This window comes from Diceros bicornis, chromosome 1, assembly GCF_020826845.1.
Source record: "Diceros bicornis minor isolate mBicDic1 chromosome 1, mDicBic1.mat.cur, whole genome shotgun sequence".
In the NCBI taxonomy this organism is placed as follows: domain Eukaryota; kingdom Metazoa; phylum Chordata; class Mammalia; order Perissodactyla; family Rhinocerotidae; genus Diceros; species Diceros bicornis.
The window spans coordinates 59204904-59224837 of NC_080740.1; the positions used below are offsets into that span (position 1 = coordinate 59204904).

Here is a 19934-nt window from a genome sequence, read left to right on the forward strand (position 1 = left end):
AAGCCTGGAAATGAGCCTGTGGATTGGAGAGGAGTCTCCCTCAGCACTTGGAGCTCGTTACTCACAGTCAGAAAAAGGAGAGCGAGCAGAGATCGATGCCATTCCACTCTTGTCTCAGTGAGACCAAGAGCTTCCTCAGCAGCAGCCCTGCCTGGAATGTTCTGTCTCCAAGGGAGTAGGCTAGGTGAGGATGGGAGAAGGCAGTCCTGAGGATGGCAGTACCAAAGGAAATAAGGGGGAAATGAATGTTTGTGCTAGTATTAACGTAGGAAATTGAGAGCTTTGTAGAAGTCAGACTCAAGAGGTATAGATCTAGAAGGTTAGGATATAGAAAGGTAACTTTTAGGAACCAAATTTGGATCCACAAGAGAACAGGGATGATGAGGAGCTTATTGTTACTAGAGTTATGCCCCTTGACTGCTGAATCCCAAACATGCACCCTGGGCCTCCCAATTACAACTGCCATTGGATGTAAAAAAACAACCGAACAACCTTAAAAAGTAAGTAAAGCCTGTGCTGTACAGAAAGTCTGAACAAACAAGTGTGTTGTTAATAGTCCAGGAAAGTCTGCCAGCTTCGGCTTACTTCCAGCGTTGGACCAATCCTGTGTCCAGAGCTATTGCTCTAGGCGGCTTCATGGGCCAAGCTGAGTAGTGAGGTGACTTCCCCAAGTCTTCTCTCTTATCTTTTTTGATTCTGCCTCATAGATACTGTCTTACCTAAGAACGCATGTGTCACATCTCTGCTCCCATAATCACCTGCAGTCACCTAAAGGTCTGTGGCTAGGCTAGAAGCCTGAGCCAGTATGAATGATTTACATTAGATGTGCACCAAACTACATGTCAAGGAGCTGTGGGGGGAGAAGAGCATCACCAGGTGTGTAATGGCCCTGAGGTGGACACCTTTGAGCCTGTGAGCTTGCCTTTGTTTGATGATGAGCCATGGAATACAGAAATTCCCTTCTCTCAGCTAGCGCTTTTAGCAAGGAAGTGTGTGTCAGTAGGAGGTCTTTGTTGTTGAAATTTCAAAGTCTTTAAATCCTGTGCTGTTGCCCCGCTGGGTTGTAGAAATAGTCTTTTAGAACAAGAGAAAAGAAGACTTAATAATAGCTGCTATTTATTGGGAACTGTGATACCTACTTTACATGCATTGCCTAATTAAACAAGAGAGAAATACATTATGATTCCCATGATTTAGATAGGGAAATTGAAGCTCAGAGGAATTAAGTGACTTCCTTACGTTCACACATCTTACCTGCTCACCACTATATTCCCAATGTCGAGTAAGGTGTCTAGCACACATGATGCTTAATAAATATTTGTTGAATTCATTAATGAATACCCACATTCAAACCCAGCCTGCTGCTGAACCCTATGACTTAACTAACACACTACTCTTACTTTGTCCCACATGCCGGGCGAAGGGAATAGTTTGGTAACTTGCAGAGGACTGTTCACTGTCTGAGTTGCAGGCTGACTGTAGGGGTCTGTATTACTTTCCCATTACTACTGTAATAAGTTACCACAAACTTTGTGGCTTAAGATACCAAAAAATTATTATCTTAGAGTTCTGGAGTTCAGAAATCCAAAATGGGTTTTACTGGGCTAAAATCAAGGTGGGTTCCTGCCACTATATAACAAGGATCCACTTGCCTTCAGTTTCCAATAACATGTTCCTCATTTCCATCTGAGCCCTCACTGGCAGCACCTTTAATGTCCATATTTCCACCAACAATCCATTCACGGCAATTTAGTATTCCCTAGACAATATATGTTTTCTCCCCCATGCTCTTCACTTCTATCTGAGTCTTCTCTAGCAGAGTTATTAATATCCATATTTCTACTAACAGTCTGTTCAAGGTAATCTAGGTACTTTCTCCCAAGCTCCTCAAAATTTTTCCAGTCTCTGCTGATTGTGCAATTCCAAAGCCACTTCTACATTTTGGGTTATTTGTAACAGCAGCACCCCACTTCCAGCTACCAAAATCTGTATTAGTTTCCTAGGGCTGCTGTAACAAATAACCACAAACTAGGTGGTGTAAAACAATACAAATTTATTATCTTATGGTTCTGGAAATCAGAAGTCCAAAGTGGGTTTAATTGGGCTAAAATCAAGGCATTGGCATTCCTTCTGGAGGCTCTAGGAAAGAATCTGTTTCCTTGTCTTTTCCAGCTTTCAGAGGCTGCCTATATTTCTGGGCTCAGTGGCTCCTTCATCCATCTTCAAAGCCAGAAGCATAGCATCTGCAGATCTCTCTCTGGCTCTGACTCTCCTGCCTCCCTCTTTCCCTTTTAAGGACCCTTGTGATTACATTGGGCCCACCTGGATAATCCAGGGTAATCTCTATCTCAAGATCCTTAATTTAATCATATTTGCAAAATCCCTTTTATCATGTAACCTAATGTATTCACAGGTTCCAGGAATTAAGATGTGGGCATCTTTGGGGGACCATTATTTTGCCTACCACAGGGTCTCTCGTGTTCAGGCAGAGGTGGCTGTGTGTGTGTAAGTTTTGGTAGAGGTAAAGGTAAAATAAAGTGCATATTAGGACCATGAAGAGTATGAAGTCAGTGTGGCTTCTTTACTTGCCATACTTTAAAGGCCTTTTGAAAGATATTAATTGTGAGAAGTTTGCTGGAGACTAATTAATCACCCCCTTTCCCTCCAAATCTTAGCTAATTAAGAAGAGACGCAGGAAGACAACTGAAGGATCAAAGTTCAGAATAAGGTTTATTATTGGTAAAGATGGTCTGGAGAATATGCCAGGGCCTCCAGCCTCCCAAATACAAGGGAAGAAAATCAAGAATGACAGACCTTTCCCTTGGTGAGGAGAGGGAACTGTCCTGGTTTGATTAACAAACAGAGGCTGAGCTAGAGCAGAGAAAGAGAATGAGAGGGGAGGTTTATTATGAAAGTACAGTGACTGTTGATGCTAACTTTCCCCAAACAAGAAGCATGTTCCATTTAAAGTCTGGCTTACGATAATCTCCCCAATCAGACAAACAACTTTTCCTTCCTGGGAAGAATAAGTAAGGAAGTGGAGTTAAAGGTGAGAGCTCCCTTCCTAACACATCCCCCAGTGATGGAAGTATTGGCTATGGGTGTTCCCTTCTTTATGGGCAGAGTTGGAAATGTGGAGAGAGGAGGAAAATGGTTCCCACTACATTATCATGTAAAGGGCTAAGAGATACTGTTCTGTCCCAGGATTAAGAGTATTTTTCTAAGAGTTGGGGAGCAGTCAGGAGAGGACAGTACTCTTTGGTTTATCCACAGGCTAATCTGGAAGAAGTCAATTAAAGGGCATGGTGGCTAGCAGAAAGTCACTGTCCCCAGGGTGATGCCAGGAGACAGGGGCAGCGCATCTGTCCTGTATGCATCTAGCATCTGTGTCCAGGTGAAAGCACATTAAAGTGTATATCCAGGGCTTCCCTGAAGAAGAAGGTTCGGAACATGATCGGTGTGTATGCGTGTGTTGGGTGTTGGGGGTACTTCAGTCAGTATTTCTAAATCTCACTTTCTTTTCCTCAATGGTGTGTCCTGTGTCAGGGTCAGGGGCCAGGGTGGTTATGGATACACATACACTCAGGATTTGTTTGTTTGTTTTTTAGGAGCATTTTGTATAACAAACCGATTCTCATACTAGCTACCTCCTTGAGGTCCTAACAGGCTAGGTACCTCCAAAGCCCAGAGTGTCTCAGCACCCCCACAGCTCTGACTGGAGATTCAGTCACTCCTCATGCCTCTGATGGTGATGAGGCATGAGACCCAAGAAGGAGCCCTCTTAGAGGCCAGCATCCTTGTAGGCTCTTGTGTCACTGAGGTGCCATCCAGCTGCTGTCCCTGCAGTCTGCAGTCAGTGGAGTTGTGTTTAGTCAATGATCGGTGTCATGTCAGCTTCCCTGTATCAGACCAAGTCTAAATTGATTCTAAATATCTGTCTTGAGGAAATTTCTTTAGGGATTATGAGCTCTTCAGCATGCTCTCTCTAAATCTCGGGATTTAGAGATATAAATTAGCTTCTTTGGTCTTTTCTCACTAAGGGTCACAACCTTGCCTCCAGGATACTATCCTGCTAAATGGTTGTGATTTGAAGGGCACCAGGAAGATCCTCACAAAATCGCTTCACAGGCAGGTCTCTAGAACTCCACCATTAATCACTACCACCAGGATTTTTAAAAAAAATCCTCAGTCATTCATATTCTCTCTCTCTCTCTCTCTCTCTCTCTCTTTCTCTCTGTCACACACACACACACACACACACACACAGATAAAGAAATGAAGTATTAGAGTATCCTGTCCAAGAGTGCTTTCCTTGGCTTGGCTTCAATATAGAATTTGATTGGAACCTTCTATATAGTTATTAAGCAAACATTTATTGAGGACCTACTTAAGGACAGTCTATGTTCTAGGTGATGCAAATATAATCCTAACACAGTCCTGTCCTCATAATCTAGTGGAGGAGACAGAAGTGTAAATAAATGAGACAGAAATATTACAATGGCTTGTGATAAGGACCATAACAGTGCCGTGCATAGGCAGGACCAATGAGGGGGAAGAAAGCTGGGACAAACCACCAGGGCACAGCAGTCCAGAATGGGACCCAGAGTCTATCTATGTTGTAATCAGTACAATCCCCATGTAAATATGGTAAGCTGGTTCACCATTCCTGAGAGGGCCCTCCAAATTGTTTTCACAGGGCCCAAACCCTCCCTCAGCAACCATGAATACTGGATGTTGTGGGAGCCCAGAAGATGGAATTGGGAATTTAGGGGACCAGGTCAGAGATTATGTGATATTTAATACTGGGTATTGAGGGATGGTAAGTAGGATATGGGAGGGAAGTGAGTTCTAGGCAAAGGGAACAATATAGGCAAAAAAAAAAAAAAAAAAAAATTCAGAAGTATGTAATCTAAGTGAATAGAGTGAGTGCATTTGATGGGTGGGGAAGGATGGAGGGCTGTTGGGAAATGAGATCGGAAAGACAGACTGGAGTCAGATTTTGTAGGGCCTTAAAAATCCTGCTGAAGCACTTGTAGTTTCATTTGTTGGCAATGGAGGGCCACTGGAAGTTTTGTTTGTTTATTTGTTTGTTTTTAAGAAAGGAGGCTCTATGAACCCCCTTTGCTCTACTGAATCTTCAAAAATAAACCTATGCTATGTCAAGAGAAGTGCTTGAGCTATCAACTTAGTGTATTTCTCTACTTAAACCAAGGAGTGGAAACTTCGAGTGTCTAGAAATGTGGGACTAAAAGGGAGGTGAATGCAGCACTTTTGTAAAAAGGGCTGGCCTTGGAAATGTTCTTAGGTAATTCTGGTGCACTTGGTCTGATCATGTCTGAGAAAATGTGGAGAGCAAAGGGCAGGTTTGTTTAAATTTTGCCTTGCGTTAGCTTCTTAAGGGAGGCAGCATGACACTGCACACTCAGGTCCCTGTTGTAGCACTTAATCATGTGCCTCAGATATTAATGTGTAAAAGAGGAAAGACTAGGCTGCTGTAAGGATTAAATGAGACAGTGCATGCAAAATGCTTAGCACAGGGCTTAGCTCATGGTCAGCTCTCAAAAATGTTATCATTTACTTAATTTTATGCTCCTGGCACTTAGCACAATACCTGGCACACAGTAAATAGGCTTCAAAATGTTTTTGCTGGAGTAAATGGAGCGTATTGAAGTGCAGAGTGGGAGGATAGTGGTGGGGGAGACGGTTCTCCCCATGAACTCATTCTCTTGCCTTCCTTCTACTGCAGTGTTCTGACGGCACCTCCATTTTATGTGCTCAATGCAGGGATATCACTGCTTGTCTAGAAATGGTCGCTCAAGGCTGAGAAGTGACACAGCAACACAGAGCCTGGGATTGCTGCCAAATTTTAACAAGCGCAGATTGTAACAAAGTAAAGGGGGAGGGTAGAGGAGAAAAGTTTGAAAACCCAACCAAAGCCGGAAGCGGTTTTATTGTTGAGTGAAATGATTATGCTTCACACAGTCTCAGGTGTGACAAGCAGTGTGACACCACTGGGAAGAGTGACTGTCACGTTGTGGTGCTGAAGGAGGAACCCAGCAGTGTGCTCTGGGGTCCACGCAAGGCTGCTTCAAGCTCTTAGAAAGGCCCTATTTGGTTTAATATTATGCTGTCACCATCTCGAAATTCTTAATAATTTTTTAACAAGGGGCCCCCACTTTCATTTTGCACTGGGCCCTGCCAATTATGTAGCTGGTCCTCGGTCCAGGCTATCCGGGACAGGGACATTTTATCTCAGCTAGTTTGTGAGCTGGTTTTTGAATTTGCAGCTGATGAAGCAAGTAGTGGCTGGGCTAGTATTCTTTTTAATCTCTCTCTCTGATTTAATTATAAAACAACAAAAATCACAGCAAATTAAATCTGTATAGAACTGAAATAAATAAGTAGTACCTCACTCCCTACCTGTAGGCACACTCCCCAGAAGTAACCACTACCAATAGTTTAGGGTGTATCCTCCAGATTTTTATAAGCATAAAGTTTAAAGTACTGTATTATAAAATAAGATGTAATTACATTGTTGATGTAAATATTAAACAATATAGCTTCATTTGCCTGAAAATATTCAAGTTTCCCTCAGCCTCACTCTCCTTTAGTGAAACAACCACTGTTAGCAGTTTTGTGTGTATCCTCCAGGTATTTTTTTTAATTAATCAACTTTATCTTTTTAGAGCAGTTTTAGCTTCATAGCAAAATTGAGCCGAAAATACAAAAAGTTCCTGTATACCCCTATCCCTACACCCACACAGCCTGCCCCACGATTGACACTCAGCACCAGAGTGGTACATTTGTTACAACTGATGAACCTACATGACACATCATTATCACCCAAAGTCCATGGTTTACACTAGGGTTCACTCTTCCAAATATTTTTCAAATTAATTTTTAATCACATAATTGATATATGAATGTTTTTTCTATATTTATTAAAAAATATGTAGGCTTTCAACAAAGCAAAATGGAATAATGTTATGCATATTAAAAACAGCTTTTTTTTTAACAAACTCCTTTCGAAGTCATTACATATAGATCTGCCTCATTCTTCAATAAGGGCATACTATGTTGCATATCTATAAGATAATTTGTTTATCCAGTTTCCTATTGGTATCTATGTTTTTTAAATAATGCAATGCACATTCTTCTATGAATATCTTATGCACGCCTACTAGCATTTATAGATAATAGATTTCTAGGAGTGGAATTTCTGAGTTATAGGGTATGAACACATCAAATTGGCACTCTCTAATCTGGAGTTGGACTGAATTTATATGCACTTCCCTCTGACCTCCACCTCTAGCTAGGACTGTATGTCCCTTAACTCAGTGACATCATGATCAAGGGACTTAGCCCTCAGGGTTAAAAATAGTGGAGCAGAGAGATGAGAGAATTTACTTGTGAATAATAACAGTAATAGCTAACCTGTATTGAGTGCTTAAACCATGTTGTGTGCACTTAAGCCAGGTGTTGTTCTAAGCGGTGTACATGTATTAACTCCTTTAATATGTGTAACTACCCCCAGACATAAGTCTATTATTATACCCATTTTAATGCTTAGAAAACTGAGACACCTAGGGTTAAGTAAGGTCGCACATCTATCTCGTAAGTGGTGGGGCCAGGATCTGCAGCAGGGCTCTTTGACTTCTGAGCCTGTGCTCTTAACCTCTACACACACCATTTCTAGAAAGTTCAGTGCCATTTTTATGTCAGAGTTTCTCTACCTTGTTTATTCTTTAAAACAGTATTGTATTTATTCATTTACTTGTCTTTTTCTACACTGTAACTCTTTGAGGGCAGGGTACCTGTCCTAATATTATTTATATCTGTATCCCTAATTCCTAGCACAATGTCTAATTTATTGTACAGAATAAATAAGTTTAGTTGAATGAATAACAATGCCTCTGGGAGGCAGCTACAATATCCGTTTCATAGATGAAGAAACTACAAATCAGTGTCACTCCAAGTGTAATAGAAAATAGTAGAAAGCAGAATGGTGGAGCTGCAATTTGAACCCAAGGCTTTTGATACCTAGTACAGCGTGCTGTCCACCGTGTCTAGGGTGCCTCCTTCCTGCCTGCTTTGGAGGGCTCTGGGGGATGGCTCCCTATCTAGCAACCGTTTCTAAGCTGGTAAACTTCACAGCTAGACGTCTTTAATGATCCCTAGGAGAGGGAGAGCCCGATGGGAGGAGGCCCCTGGAAAAGAGAGTTCCTGGAAGTGCTGCACCCAGGAATAGGCTGTTAGAGGGGGAGTCAGGTTCCTCAGAGGACTGTTACTTAGTAATAATACCTATCCTTTATTTCAATTTCTGCACATCAGACATCGTTCTGTGTGATTTATGAGCATTGTCTCTTTTTGATGCTCACAATCCCATTAGATGGATAGTGTTACCTTTGTTTTACGTATGAAAGAGTGGGGCTAAGAGGCCAAGTGACTTGCTCAAGGTTATACAACAAATAACTGGTAAAGCTGAGATTCCAACTCAAATCTGTGTGACCCCCAAACTTTGATTTTAAGCATTCTGCTACCTCAGATTATAACAGCCAGCTGAGGCAGGGGGCATTGTAAGAAGAAGGCTGTAAGGGGAAATTGCCCTCCCTAGACCCTGGGGGACTTCAGCAACCAGGAAATAAGGTGGAGAGAACCATGCAGCCTGAGCCCTGCTAGGGCTCCGTGCTAGGGGTCATGGAAAGAAGAAATGAGTTTTTTTTTTTTTTTTTTAGCTGACTATGGAGAACTGGGAAGATTTGAGACCAGCCATTCCAATTTTTGAATCTGGGTTTACAGCACGTGATGTCTTTATACTCCTAACCTAGAAATGGCAGAGTTATTTTGGGCACAAAGCAAGAGCTGTGTCTTTAAAAATATGCCACTATATTTATCTCTTCCGCTCCAAGATTACTGCAAATCAGCCCAGCTGTGGCCTGAGGCACCAAATAGCCACAAAGTCTTCCAGATCACTCACCCCACCCAAGGCAGGTGAAACACCCAGGAGGGGCTCCCTCTGGAGGGTGATGTCAGATCAGTTTCCCCATCACCAAGCCTACTTTCTGATCATACACACACCATCCTTTCCCCACTACTCTAGGGATCAGAATGCTAGGCCTTGGAATCAAGCTCAACTCTCTCTCCTCCCCCATCCCCAAGGCTTCACAAGAAGTAAAAAAATACTAACAATTCTTTTATTGAGCCAGGGAGTCAGTGCGAGAATAATTTTTCAGCTTTATTACCAAATCCATGTGTGATTCAGGGCAAATCATCGTGCTGTAATTTAAACCTTCAGTTTCCTTCTCTATAAAATGGAAATCTTTAAAAAATATGTATGTATATAATATATTTAAATATATAAATACATATTTATATATATAATATATAAATAAAAACATATAGGCAAAATGTTTAATCAAGTGCCTGACCCATAATAAGCGATCGATCAATATTCCTTGAACAAATGAATGAATCTTCTGCTGCTCTGATCTAACAAGTAAAATTAATGAGTTTTTACTTTGTGCCAGGCACTGTGTTATGTGCTCTATAATGATAATTACATTTAATCCTGTAACAACTCTATGAGGTGGATGTTATTGTCCCCTTTACAGATGAAAACTGAGGCCCAGAGATATTAAATAATTTACTAAACATCATATAATTTACATGATGTAGCGAGATTTAAACCTAGTATTCTGATTATAGAGCCTAAGGTCTTACAGAGAATAGGGAGTATAATTTTACCTTCTCTTGTTTCCATGGAAAATTCTTTCCACTGTCAACTGAAGGACTTAAGAAGTAGTGGGGAAATGCTAGAAGTGCTCACCCAGGTGATTTTAGCCTTCTCCCGGTTTCTCTGATCCTAGACAGGATTTGGGTTTCAGACCACGGTTCTCCTGTGTTTGTGGGCTGTAATTAGTCAGATTAACGTTGCCCAATTCATAAAGGATTGAGTGAGGGAGAGAAGGTGGAGCTTGTCCAAGCAGTCCACACCCCTCACAGATGGTGGGGTGGGGGGTGGGTTGGGAGCTAGAGATGCTTTACAACCTGGTCTTTCAGCGGGTTTCATGGTGGATGCTTTTTGCCTTTTGATCAGGCTGAGCATGTATAATTCTACAATCTGCCAAGTTCTGGTAGAGAGAGAGACATAGAGAGAGAGACACACACACACACACACACGCACACACACACGCACGTGTGCACAAAGAGAAAGAGAGAGACAGAGACAGAGGAAGATGAAATGGTTGCTCAAAGCCAAAGAAGGCTCAAATGAAATCGGAGCTGCTTGAAAGGCTACAGTGGCTGGCTCGGGTGGGGAGAGGAGTCAAGGAAACGGGGGGAGGTGGGATGTCCCTGTGCAGAAAGCCTGGATGTTCACTTGCAAACCCAGAATCTGCATAGCCTTCCGTGCCCTGACTCTTCCCTCGGCAGCCAGAGGCAGCAGCGGCAGCTGCGCCAGAGAACTAGCAGTCCAGGGGAGCTGTCTGGCTGGGCCGGAAATGGCTGTAATCATTTAATAGCCCTTGGGGCTGCACTGACCTAGCAGAATGGGCGGTAGGCAGGCTCCAGAGTGCTGTCTGGCAAGATAGTCCCTGGCTTTAATCAAAATGATGGGTTTTCTGGAAGCTCTTTATTAACCTCAGCGCCAAAATCCCAGAGATGGTGACAAAGGGATGAATGGGGAGTGAAGGGGAGGGGCTGAAACCTGCAGACTGGGCTGTGATTTTCCTGAGCTTGTCACTCCTGCCTCCACACCCCTCCCCCCACCTCCATCCCTTCTTACAACTGATTCTAGCTTAGAGGCCTCCTGCCTGCGTCTTTGTCTTCCAAATAGTGACAAAACAAGTATAATCATAGTAATTGCTGCATTTGTATAATGCTTCAGAGTTTTCAAAGGGCCTTCATAGACAGCTCAGGGTGTGGGTCTCATAACTGGAGTGAGACTGCCTGGATTTGAGTCCCAGACTCCATCAGTTAGTAACCACGTGACCATTGGTCCTTTATTTTTCGTTTTTAAAACAGACATATCTATAAAACAGACATGGATATTGGCAATATCTGCTTCACATGGCAATATCTATTTCACACGGAGCAAAAATTATATTACATGCAGATCTGCTTAGCCCAGTGCCACGCACATAGAAGGACACAGTAAATATTAACTACATCCGTAACTTTGTAGACAGGAAGGTGATCATCTCCATTTTATGGATGAGGAAATTGAGACTCAGAGATATTTATGTAAATTGCCCATGACTATGTACTGTTAAGTGATAGAGCCAGGGCAGGCCCTCGAGTTCAGAAGAGCAAAGCAAGATGAAGAGAGGAAAAGAGAATTAAACAGCCTCCAGCATTCTCTAGCCTGTGCCACTCTGGGAGCTTTTCTGAAAACAATATCCTTGCTCAAAATGACTTTGTGTTGTTCTGTTAGGAAAAATCAGTGTAAATCAGAAAAAAGTTCTCCTGGCCGTAGTTGATTGTCCAGAGCAGTTTGGGATAGGGGTTGGGGGTAAGTTTGCAAGTCTGGCATTTGTTTCACAATGTTCAGGCCCTTCCTTGGCCTCTGCACTGGCAAAGCCTCCAGCCCAATCATTCCTGGTCACTGGGGCTAAACTCCATGAACTCAGGCAGCCAGCGTTAGTTTAGCATGAATGAAGGAAGTTGGGAATGTTGCCAAGAAGAACTTGGGCAGTGCCTAAGGGAAGTGCCTAAAGTGGCTTATAGGATTAAGTGAAGTGGTCAGCAACCTCTGGAGGGCAGTTTTTAAAGTTGCAGATCCATATACCTTAAAAGAAAAAGTATGTTGTTGTGATTTTTAAATGAATTCCTACCTATTATGGAGAAATTGGCCAATACAAAAAAAAAGCAAAACCATTTACTATAATTATAATCATATTCTATTAAAACTTTTAAATCCCATTGGGTTGTAATCTGAATGTCAGGGCTCTGCCTAAAGGATCCAGACCTCCAGCTGCTTGATGTGTGTCTGAAATCCTCTTTCTAGGCTCTAATATGTCCATTCATTTGCGTCTTGACTGCATCTCAGTCATGCGTTTGTCTGCCAGTAAGCTAGGTCCCTGGGAGCAGAGGGGAGGGACTTGTGGGAGGTCCCAGGAATGGGGAAGGGAGGCAGCACTGAAAGAAGCAACATTCCTTTGATTCACCATTTGCTGGGACTGGCCCTGGGCTGGAGTTAGGGGTAGAAATGGTATATCTTCCTTTTTCATCTTCTCCAAAGGGTTCTGTCTCCTTGATTCTGCCCCAGAGTCACAGCATTTTGTAAGCAGTGCTGGCCAAGGGTCTTCAGTGCTGTTAGCCAAAAGGGACACAGATTAGGTGGTCAGTGAATGTTGTTTGTCAGACCCTTAAGCTATTGCTTCACCTGAATGAGCCCTTAGAGATGTTTGCTTACGCAACCAGAACAGGTTGGGCACAGTGGTCTGTGAGGGACTGGAGAAACCAGATCTTGTTCTGCACTGCAGAAGCTGAATATGAGGAGGTTGCACCTGAATGGATCTCTGATTGCTTCTTGGAGGTTAGGCTGAGTCAGACCTAACTCCGACTCCCAGCAAAGGCGAGAGAAGCTCAAAGACATGTTAACAGAAGCTCATTAACTCTTAGTGGTCCTGCTGTGAGGGGCTCCCTCGGCCAATAGGCACAGCCATTAATGTCCTTTAACTCTGCAAGATAAAGATATCGCTGAGCTCTCTGGCTCCAGATGACAGTCTTAAAGGCCTCATGCAGAGTCCTGGCTGTGGTTGGAAAAAATTTCCATCCTGGGCTCTATGAGAGCAACTAGAGGAGTGGGGAGTGGTGTTGAAACCTAGTTCTCCTAGATGCCAAATCAGAGGCTTTTAAATACATTTCTCGATTTTGTCTCAGTCTCTCAGGGACAGGGCCTGTATTTGAAAGGTAAACAGGCAGATTCTGGCTGAGCTCAATTGCAGATTTGATTATCGTAGATGGATCAAAGAAATTAGTCTCAGTCTCAGTGAAAAAGTATCTATTATTGCCCTGTGTCCAAAGAGCTGCAGTGTCAGCTCTGCCAAGGGAAGCACGGTGTAGAGAAGGGGTTTAGGGGAGTGAAGCAAGTTTCTTGCTCCCTTTCCCTGCTGCCTGCTGGTACTTGGACTAAATTTGTAACAGCCTTACCCTGCCTTCTTAGCCCAAGAGCTGAGCCATTTATAGTTGCCCATATGTGATTCTATTTATCGAGCTCTTATCTTGTGCTGGGGGCTTAGCACTTTACATGCATTACCTCATTGTCTTCAGGGACTCCGAGAGTGCCGCCCATGGAGAGTTGTTTGATCTGCTAAAGAGTGGGCACCACTTCCACTTCTCACATCAGTCCTTTCATTCATCCATCCAGCAAGTATTTATTAAACACTTGCTATGGGCCAGGAATTGTGCTAGACACTGGTTATACACTGGGGAATAAAACAGATATATTTTCTGCCTCTGTGGATGTTACAGTGATAGAGATAGGAGTGAAGGGGGTGCTGCCTGGCTAGGATGGTCACAGAATGCCTCTCTGAGGAGGTTACATTTAAGCCCAGACTTGAAGAATTGAAGAGTCATGCTAAGAATGGAGGGGATCATTCTAGGCAAAAGGAAACCGTATGTATACAGATCCTGAGGCAAAAACAATCCCAAGGGGTGTTTGAGGAACTGAAAGAAGCCCTGTGTGGCTGGAGGAGGGTAGTAAGAGGGAGACTTGTAGATGAGATTGGAGAATAAAAAATATCAGATAATTGAAGGGAGTTTGATGTTCATGAGTTTGATTGATTTCTTTTTTTCCCCAAGGCAGTAGAAAGCCTTTGAATAATTTTAAGCAAGGGAGTGATATAATCTAATTTATATGTTTTAAAGGATTTTACTGTATGTATGTTATACTTCAGTTTTTAAAAAGGGGAGAAAGACTAAGGAATAAAGATGACTGTGGCTCCTGTGTGGAGAGGTAGGGAGAGGCAAAAGTAGAAGCAGGTTGAAGAAGGATGAGGCTATTGTTGTAATTCACATGCGAGATAATGGTGTCCTGGAAAAAAGGCAGCAGGAGTGAAAATGGGGAGAAGAGGACAAAGTCAAGATATATTTAGGAGGTAGAAATGACAGGTCTTGATATATTATAAATGAAGAATGAAGAGTAGAGAAAAATGAATGGCTCTGAAATTTCCGGCTTGAGTATTGGGGTGAATGGAGTGTCACAGACTAGAGAGATTTAGAAAGGAATAGATGAAAGGAATCATGAGTTTGATTTCAAATTCCTTCAGTTTGAGATGCCCATGGGACCTCCACGAACAGAGACAAGATAGGCAGTGGGATACGTGAGATTGGAGCACAGAGAGATATGGGCTTTGTTGGGGTGGAGAAAATCCCCTTTCTTCCTTCCTTGTGTTCTTGTGGCTGGACTAATAATAAAATCGACCCAAGACCAGATTAACAGGAGAAAAACCCAGTTTAACACGTATGTATTGGAGAAATACATACGTGAGAAATGAGGCTCGGAGTGAACAAAGTAGGCAGTATATATATCTTTTACGCAAAGAAACGTAAATTTGTGGGGAATGACAGGACAAAGAAACTTAGATTTGAGGTATGTAGTCAGTGAGGAATTTAAGCAGAGTTTAGGCTTCAGGTAGTAAATTAGCAAGATTTGTTTACGCGGGATTCTCGGTCCCGAATCCGCTAGCTCTGGTGATAAGGATGCAGGGAGAGCACGTTTCACAGGGGAGATTTATTTTCTGCTTTCAGGGGATCAGAGACGGGAGGGTCAGAATGCCCTTTTTGCGTCTCAAGTAACCTTAATTCAAAATAGTCAATATGCTATTGTGGGATATTTTGGGGTGGCCTGCCCTGGGCCCCAATAGATTTAAATATAAATTTGTATCTCATCAGCATATTTAGATAGTATGTACACCCGTGGACGTGGCTGAGATTCCAAAAGGAGAGAGTGAAGAGAAAGAAGAGAGGAAGGTGTAGGGCCAAACCCAAGGAAGCTCCAACACACAGGTGAGGAGGATCCTGCAAGGAAACTGACCAAGAACAGCCGAGAGAAAGATCAAGAGCATGGTTTGACGAGGAACTCATAAAAATAAGTGTTTCAAGAGGGAGATGACACATGCTGCTTAGAGGTTCAACAAAATGAAGACTAAAATGTGACCACTGGCTTTGGAAATAATATAATTAGTGAGCTTGACATGAGCAATGCTAGAAAAGTAGTGCTCAAGGATGCCAAATTGGAGGAGACTGAGAAGTGATAGGAGGTGAGGAGATGGAAATAGCAGATGTAGAGAACCCCAATCTGCAATCAAACATAAATGGTTTATCTGGTGGAACTTTTCACGACTCCGCTAAAGGAGCAGTGTCAGGTATATGAACACTGCTGTGATGTCAAAGGGCTCCAATGTCATGGTCACTGGGATTACTTTGCTCAAACAGACCATTACTCTTTCTCTCTAGCTCTGACCTCTTCTCTTCTAGAAGTCATTGGTTTACTTTATGGTGTGTCTTCCAACTAGAATCTTGGCGAAGTCTTGCATTGAAAACCTCTGTGCCTGCATAATCATTTCCCCAAGTCTCAGTGCAAATTTCACCTCTCCTGTGGAATCTCCTTTGACTTTCTCAAGTATGATTAATAATTTTCTCCTCTGGAGTCCCATAATACCTTATATATACCTTGGTTATTGCATTTATCACACTGGTTTGTAATTGCTTGAGTGTGTGTCCCAACTAGACTGTGAGCACATCGAGAGAGGAGACTGGGTTTCGAAAGTAAGGTTAGCTCCCAATGCTTTATCCAAACAAATAGACCCAATTTACAATAGGATTCCATCCCCTTATGCTGTAAATTATCCCTCTGTACCCACACTTCCTCCCCTCTCTTCTCTGCTTCATTCCACTACCCCACAAGGTTATTATAATAGAATTAGGATCAAGTAATTGATTCAACTAATTTATCTTTTGGACAGAGTAGGTGTCAAAATACATTAGTAGACAAAGTTTTCTCTAATTCATACACTAAAAGTAGTATAATCTGCTTTTTTTTTTTACATCTTAAACTGTGTTACTTACCTCTAGTTTAGGATTTTGTTTTTTTTTTTTTTTTTTTCCCATTTAGCCAAAGACAATTAAAGCATTTTGAGTACAATTGCAGACAAGTGTTCTGAAATCACTTGGCAGCTCTTAATTTGGGGGACATCATCCAGATGATGCAGAATATACTTAGGTCACCTGCCTTTTATGCGAATATTTTCTCCCAATCAGTAGGTTGCCTTTTCATTTTGTGGATGGTTTTCTTTGTTGTTGAGTAGCTTTTTTAGTTTGATGTAGTGCCATTGTTTATATTTGCTTTTGTTGCTTTTGCTTTTGGTGTCAGATTCAAAAAATCATTGCTAAGATTGATGTCAAGGGGCTTACCACCTATGTTTTCTTCTAGGAGTTTTATGGTTTCAGGTCTTACATTCAAATCTTTAATCCGTTTTGGGTTAATTTTTGTGTGTGGTGTAAGATAGTGGTCTGCTTTCATTCTTTTGCATGTGGCTCTCCAGTTTTCCTAACACTATTTATTTATTTATTTATTTTAATTTTATTTATTCATTTATTTTTTCCCCCAAAGCCCCAGTAGATAGTTGTATGTCATAGCTGCACATCCTTCTAGTTGCTGTATGTGGGACGCGGCCTCAGCATGGCCAGAAAAGCGGTGCGTGGGTGCGCGCCCGGGATCCGAACCCCGGCCGCCAGCAGCAGAGCGCGCACACTTAACTGCTAAGCCACAGGGCCGGCCCCTCCTAACACTATTTATTGAAGAGACTGTCCTTTCCCCATTGTATATTCTTGGCTCCTTTGTCATAAATTAATTGACCGTGTATACATGGGTTTATTTCTGGGATCTCTATTCTGTTGCACTGATCTATGTGTCTGTTTTTGTGCCAACTCCATACTGTTTTGACTACTATAGCTTTGTAATATAGTTTGAAATCAGGGAGCATGATGCCTCCAACTTTGTTCTTCTTTCTCAAGATTGCTTTGGTTATTCAGAGTCTTTTGTGGTTCCATAAAAATTTCAGGATTATTTGTTCTATTTCTATGAAAAATGACCTTGGAATTTTGATAGGGATTGCGCTGAATCTATAGATTGCTTTGTGTAGTATGGACCTTTTAACAATATTAATTCTTCCAATCTTTGAGCATGAAATTTCTTTCCATGTATTTGTGTCTTCTTCAATTTCTTTCATTAATGTCTTACAGTTTTCAGCGTACACGTCTTTCACCTCCTTGGTTAAATTTATTCCTAGGTATTTTATTGCATATTCTGCTTTAATCTAGTTCATTTCCTGCCCCATTCCCAAGCAAGATCATCACCACCACATTCTTTAGGAAGTTCTTCACGAAGAGCCAAAAATATGTTCCTAGAAAATTAGATTTCAGGACCCTCTGGTGAGAAAATCTGCCCTCTCGCTAGTTTCCAAGCACTGGCCTTGCCCTGAGGCTTGAAGAAATAACCCATGATTTTTTGGGGGCCAGGCCTGCGTGCAGCATCTTCTGTATTCGACGCAGTAGTGTGGCTCAGAAGGCGTATGTTGCTGACTTGTGATGTTTTGTCTTTCAGAACCAGAGGCAGGAGAGGTGTCCCCTCCAGTCGGTGCTGGTGTCAACAGCAACAGCTGGACCTTTAAATATGGACCAGGCAACCCCAAACAACCTGGTCCCGGTGAGTTGCCAGACAAATTCATTATCCCAGGATCTCCTGCAATCATCTCCATCCGGCAGGAGCCTACTAACAGCCAAATTGACAAAAGTGACTTCATAACCTTCGGCAAAAAGGAAGAGACCAAGAAAAAGAAGAAGAAGAAGAAGGGTAACAAGACTCAGGAGAAAAAGGAGAAAGGGAACAGCACGACTGACAACAGTGACCAGTGAGGTCATCTAATGGAAACAAGCCACTTAGCCAGTTTTTGTAATAATGGCAAATCTCTCCCATGTAGCAACTCCCTTCTCCCTTCTTCTATCCACCTGAGCCCTCTCTTAGAGACCTCAGAAATCTGCAGAAAGTTCCCTGTGTCTGTCTAGATTGCATTTAACAGGTTTTGTCTGAAAAGCTTCACTAAGTCTGGTGTTAACTCTTTCTCTCCGCTCTGGCTTGTTTTCAGAACCTAAAAAGCAGACCCAAGTTTCCTTTCTCCTCCGCCGCAAAGGAGAGGCTTCTCAGCCCCGCCAGTGAGAGGTTGGACTCTCTGCCCTGTGCTCCGGGGATCCTGTCTTGATGACACTTGCAGGGCAGGCTGAAAGGTTTTGAGATTGAGCAGCTTGGGTGTCTGTGGCCACTGGGTATGTGTGGCCACCGGGGGTATGTGAGTGCCAGATATTGGCTGGGATGGGTCAGATTAGACTAGTTGGCACAAGGAGGGCTGGGAAAGAAGGGCAAATAAACAGTGGGCGTTACCAATCTGGAGGGGAAATGTGAAACTAAAAGGGACCAGACTTTCTAAATCCTATGCTCAAGAGGCGGTGGCCACCCTCTAGCAGACAAAACTACTCCCACTGACAAGGCTTTTGGAACCCCTAAAGTCTATTGGCTGTGGTGTCATTATACCTAAAACTGGCATTATACCTACAAGCGAATAGTTCAGTGTTTAACAGGGGGCCAACCAGGGCAACAGAAGCAGATCTGACGTGTTTCCTGTATATGTCCTTGTGCTCACTTTATTAAAAATTCTTTTGCACACGATGTTTATGAAAAGGCCAGATCCTTTTCCGACAACACATATGCAAAAGCAAAAGAAAAAAGAAAACCCCAACACCTCACTTTATGCTGTTTGTTGTTTGATAGATTTATTTAAAAAAGAGAAAATGTATAACTATAAATCTTTAAAGAGAAATATGATGAATACAATTCCCCTACACTCTCCTCAAAAGAGAATTATTCAGTCTACAGCCATTTAAATGATCACTGCTGCTACAGAAGTGCTTTAAGAGAATTGCCTGAAACATCTGTATTATACCGGCCACCTGCCAATCACAGCTTTACTCTTTTCAGGTCACTCTGGGGCTGCCTCTTGCATGTATTAATTACTAAATAAAAGGATCTTTCTCTCTCTCTTTTCTAAGAAACAATTATGTGCACTTTGAATACACAGCCTTCTCTATCCAACTATATCAAGACCCAGAAATTGAAGAAAAATCTTGTTTTCTCATACATACAGTGAGCAGACTTTTCAATCCTCTAATTCTGTGATTTGTCTTGGTGTGCTAGCCTACACCTTCTCTTTGGTTTAGTTTTCCTTTTCTAGAATACTCTGAATTGCTAACCTTGCTAACACCTATGATGTTCCCTGAAATCAATCTCCCATATGTATGCTGTATGCTATTATAAGACTCCTGAAATATACTTACTCTGTGCTTGTGTATGTGAATGTTAATGCAACTATTACCTAGAGTGAACTTTAAGCTTTATTGTTGAATGTAATTCCATTATATTTCCTTTTGTACACCTGTGAAAAAGTGGAGTAGTGTTTTTTTAACCATTGTTAATCAGCTTTTGTGTATGAAAGACACAGTAAAATTTCTTTCTTAAATCAAGATGCTGGTGATTCAAAGAATTTTATTTATGGTCAGCCAAGAGCTTTCTCTTGCCAAGACTCCTGCTGGCAAGGGAATGGATAAAGCTGTTTTTTTCTAGTAACAATTCTGGAATGAATACTGAAGATATTCCCTGAGGGTGTGCAAGCACAACATTTACCAATCTGGCCTCTTTGAAGTCACAGAATGCTTTGAAATTCTAATAATATCAGCTCATAGAGAATAATAAGATTTACCGTCACCTTATATATGAAATTTTAATTTTGTTAGAATGTACAATTTAGAAGTTTGATTAATTATATTATCTTTTAAAAGTTAACATAAAAGAGGTAGGAGTCTGTTATTAAAACAAAAGC

At 42.0% G+C, this 19934-nt stretch overlaps 1 protein-coding gene across 9 annotated transcripts in view; it reads left to right on the top strand.

Moving 5' to 3' along the window:
• LOC131406372 (protocadherin alpha-C2) overlaps positions 1–19578 on the top strand; it is a 162156-nt gene extending 142578 nt beyond the window's left edge. For 7 of the 9 annotated variants that reach the window (XM_058542278.1, XM_058542307.1, XM_058542316.1 and 4 more), the window contains exon 4: positions 17609–18235. In XM_058542278.1, coding sequence (XP_058398261.1) covers positions 17609–17919 — 311 coding nt within the window. In that variant the 3' untranslated portion in view covers positions 17920–18235. Of the gene's footprint in view, positions 1–17608 lie in introns of all 9 variants that reach the window. The other 2 variants (XM_058542345.1, XM_058542299.1) reach the window with 1 other exon arrangement.
• The last annotated feature ends 356 nt before the right edge of the window (positions 19579–19934 follow it).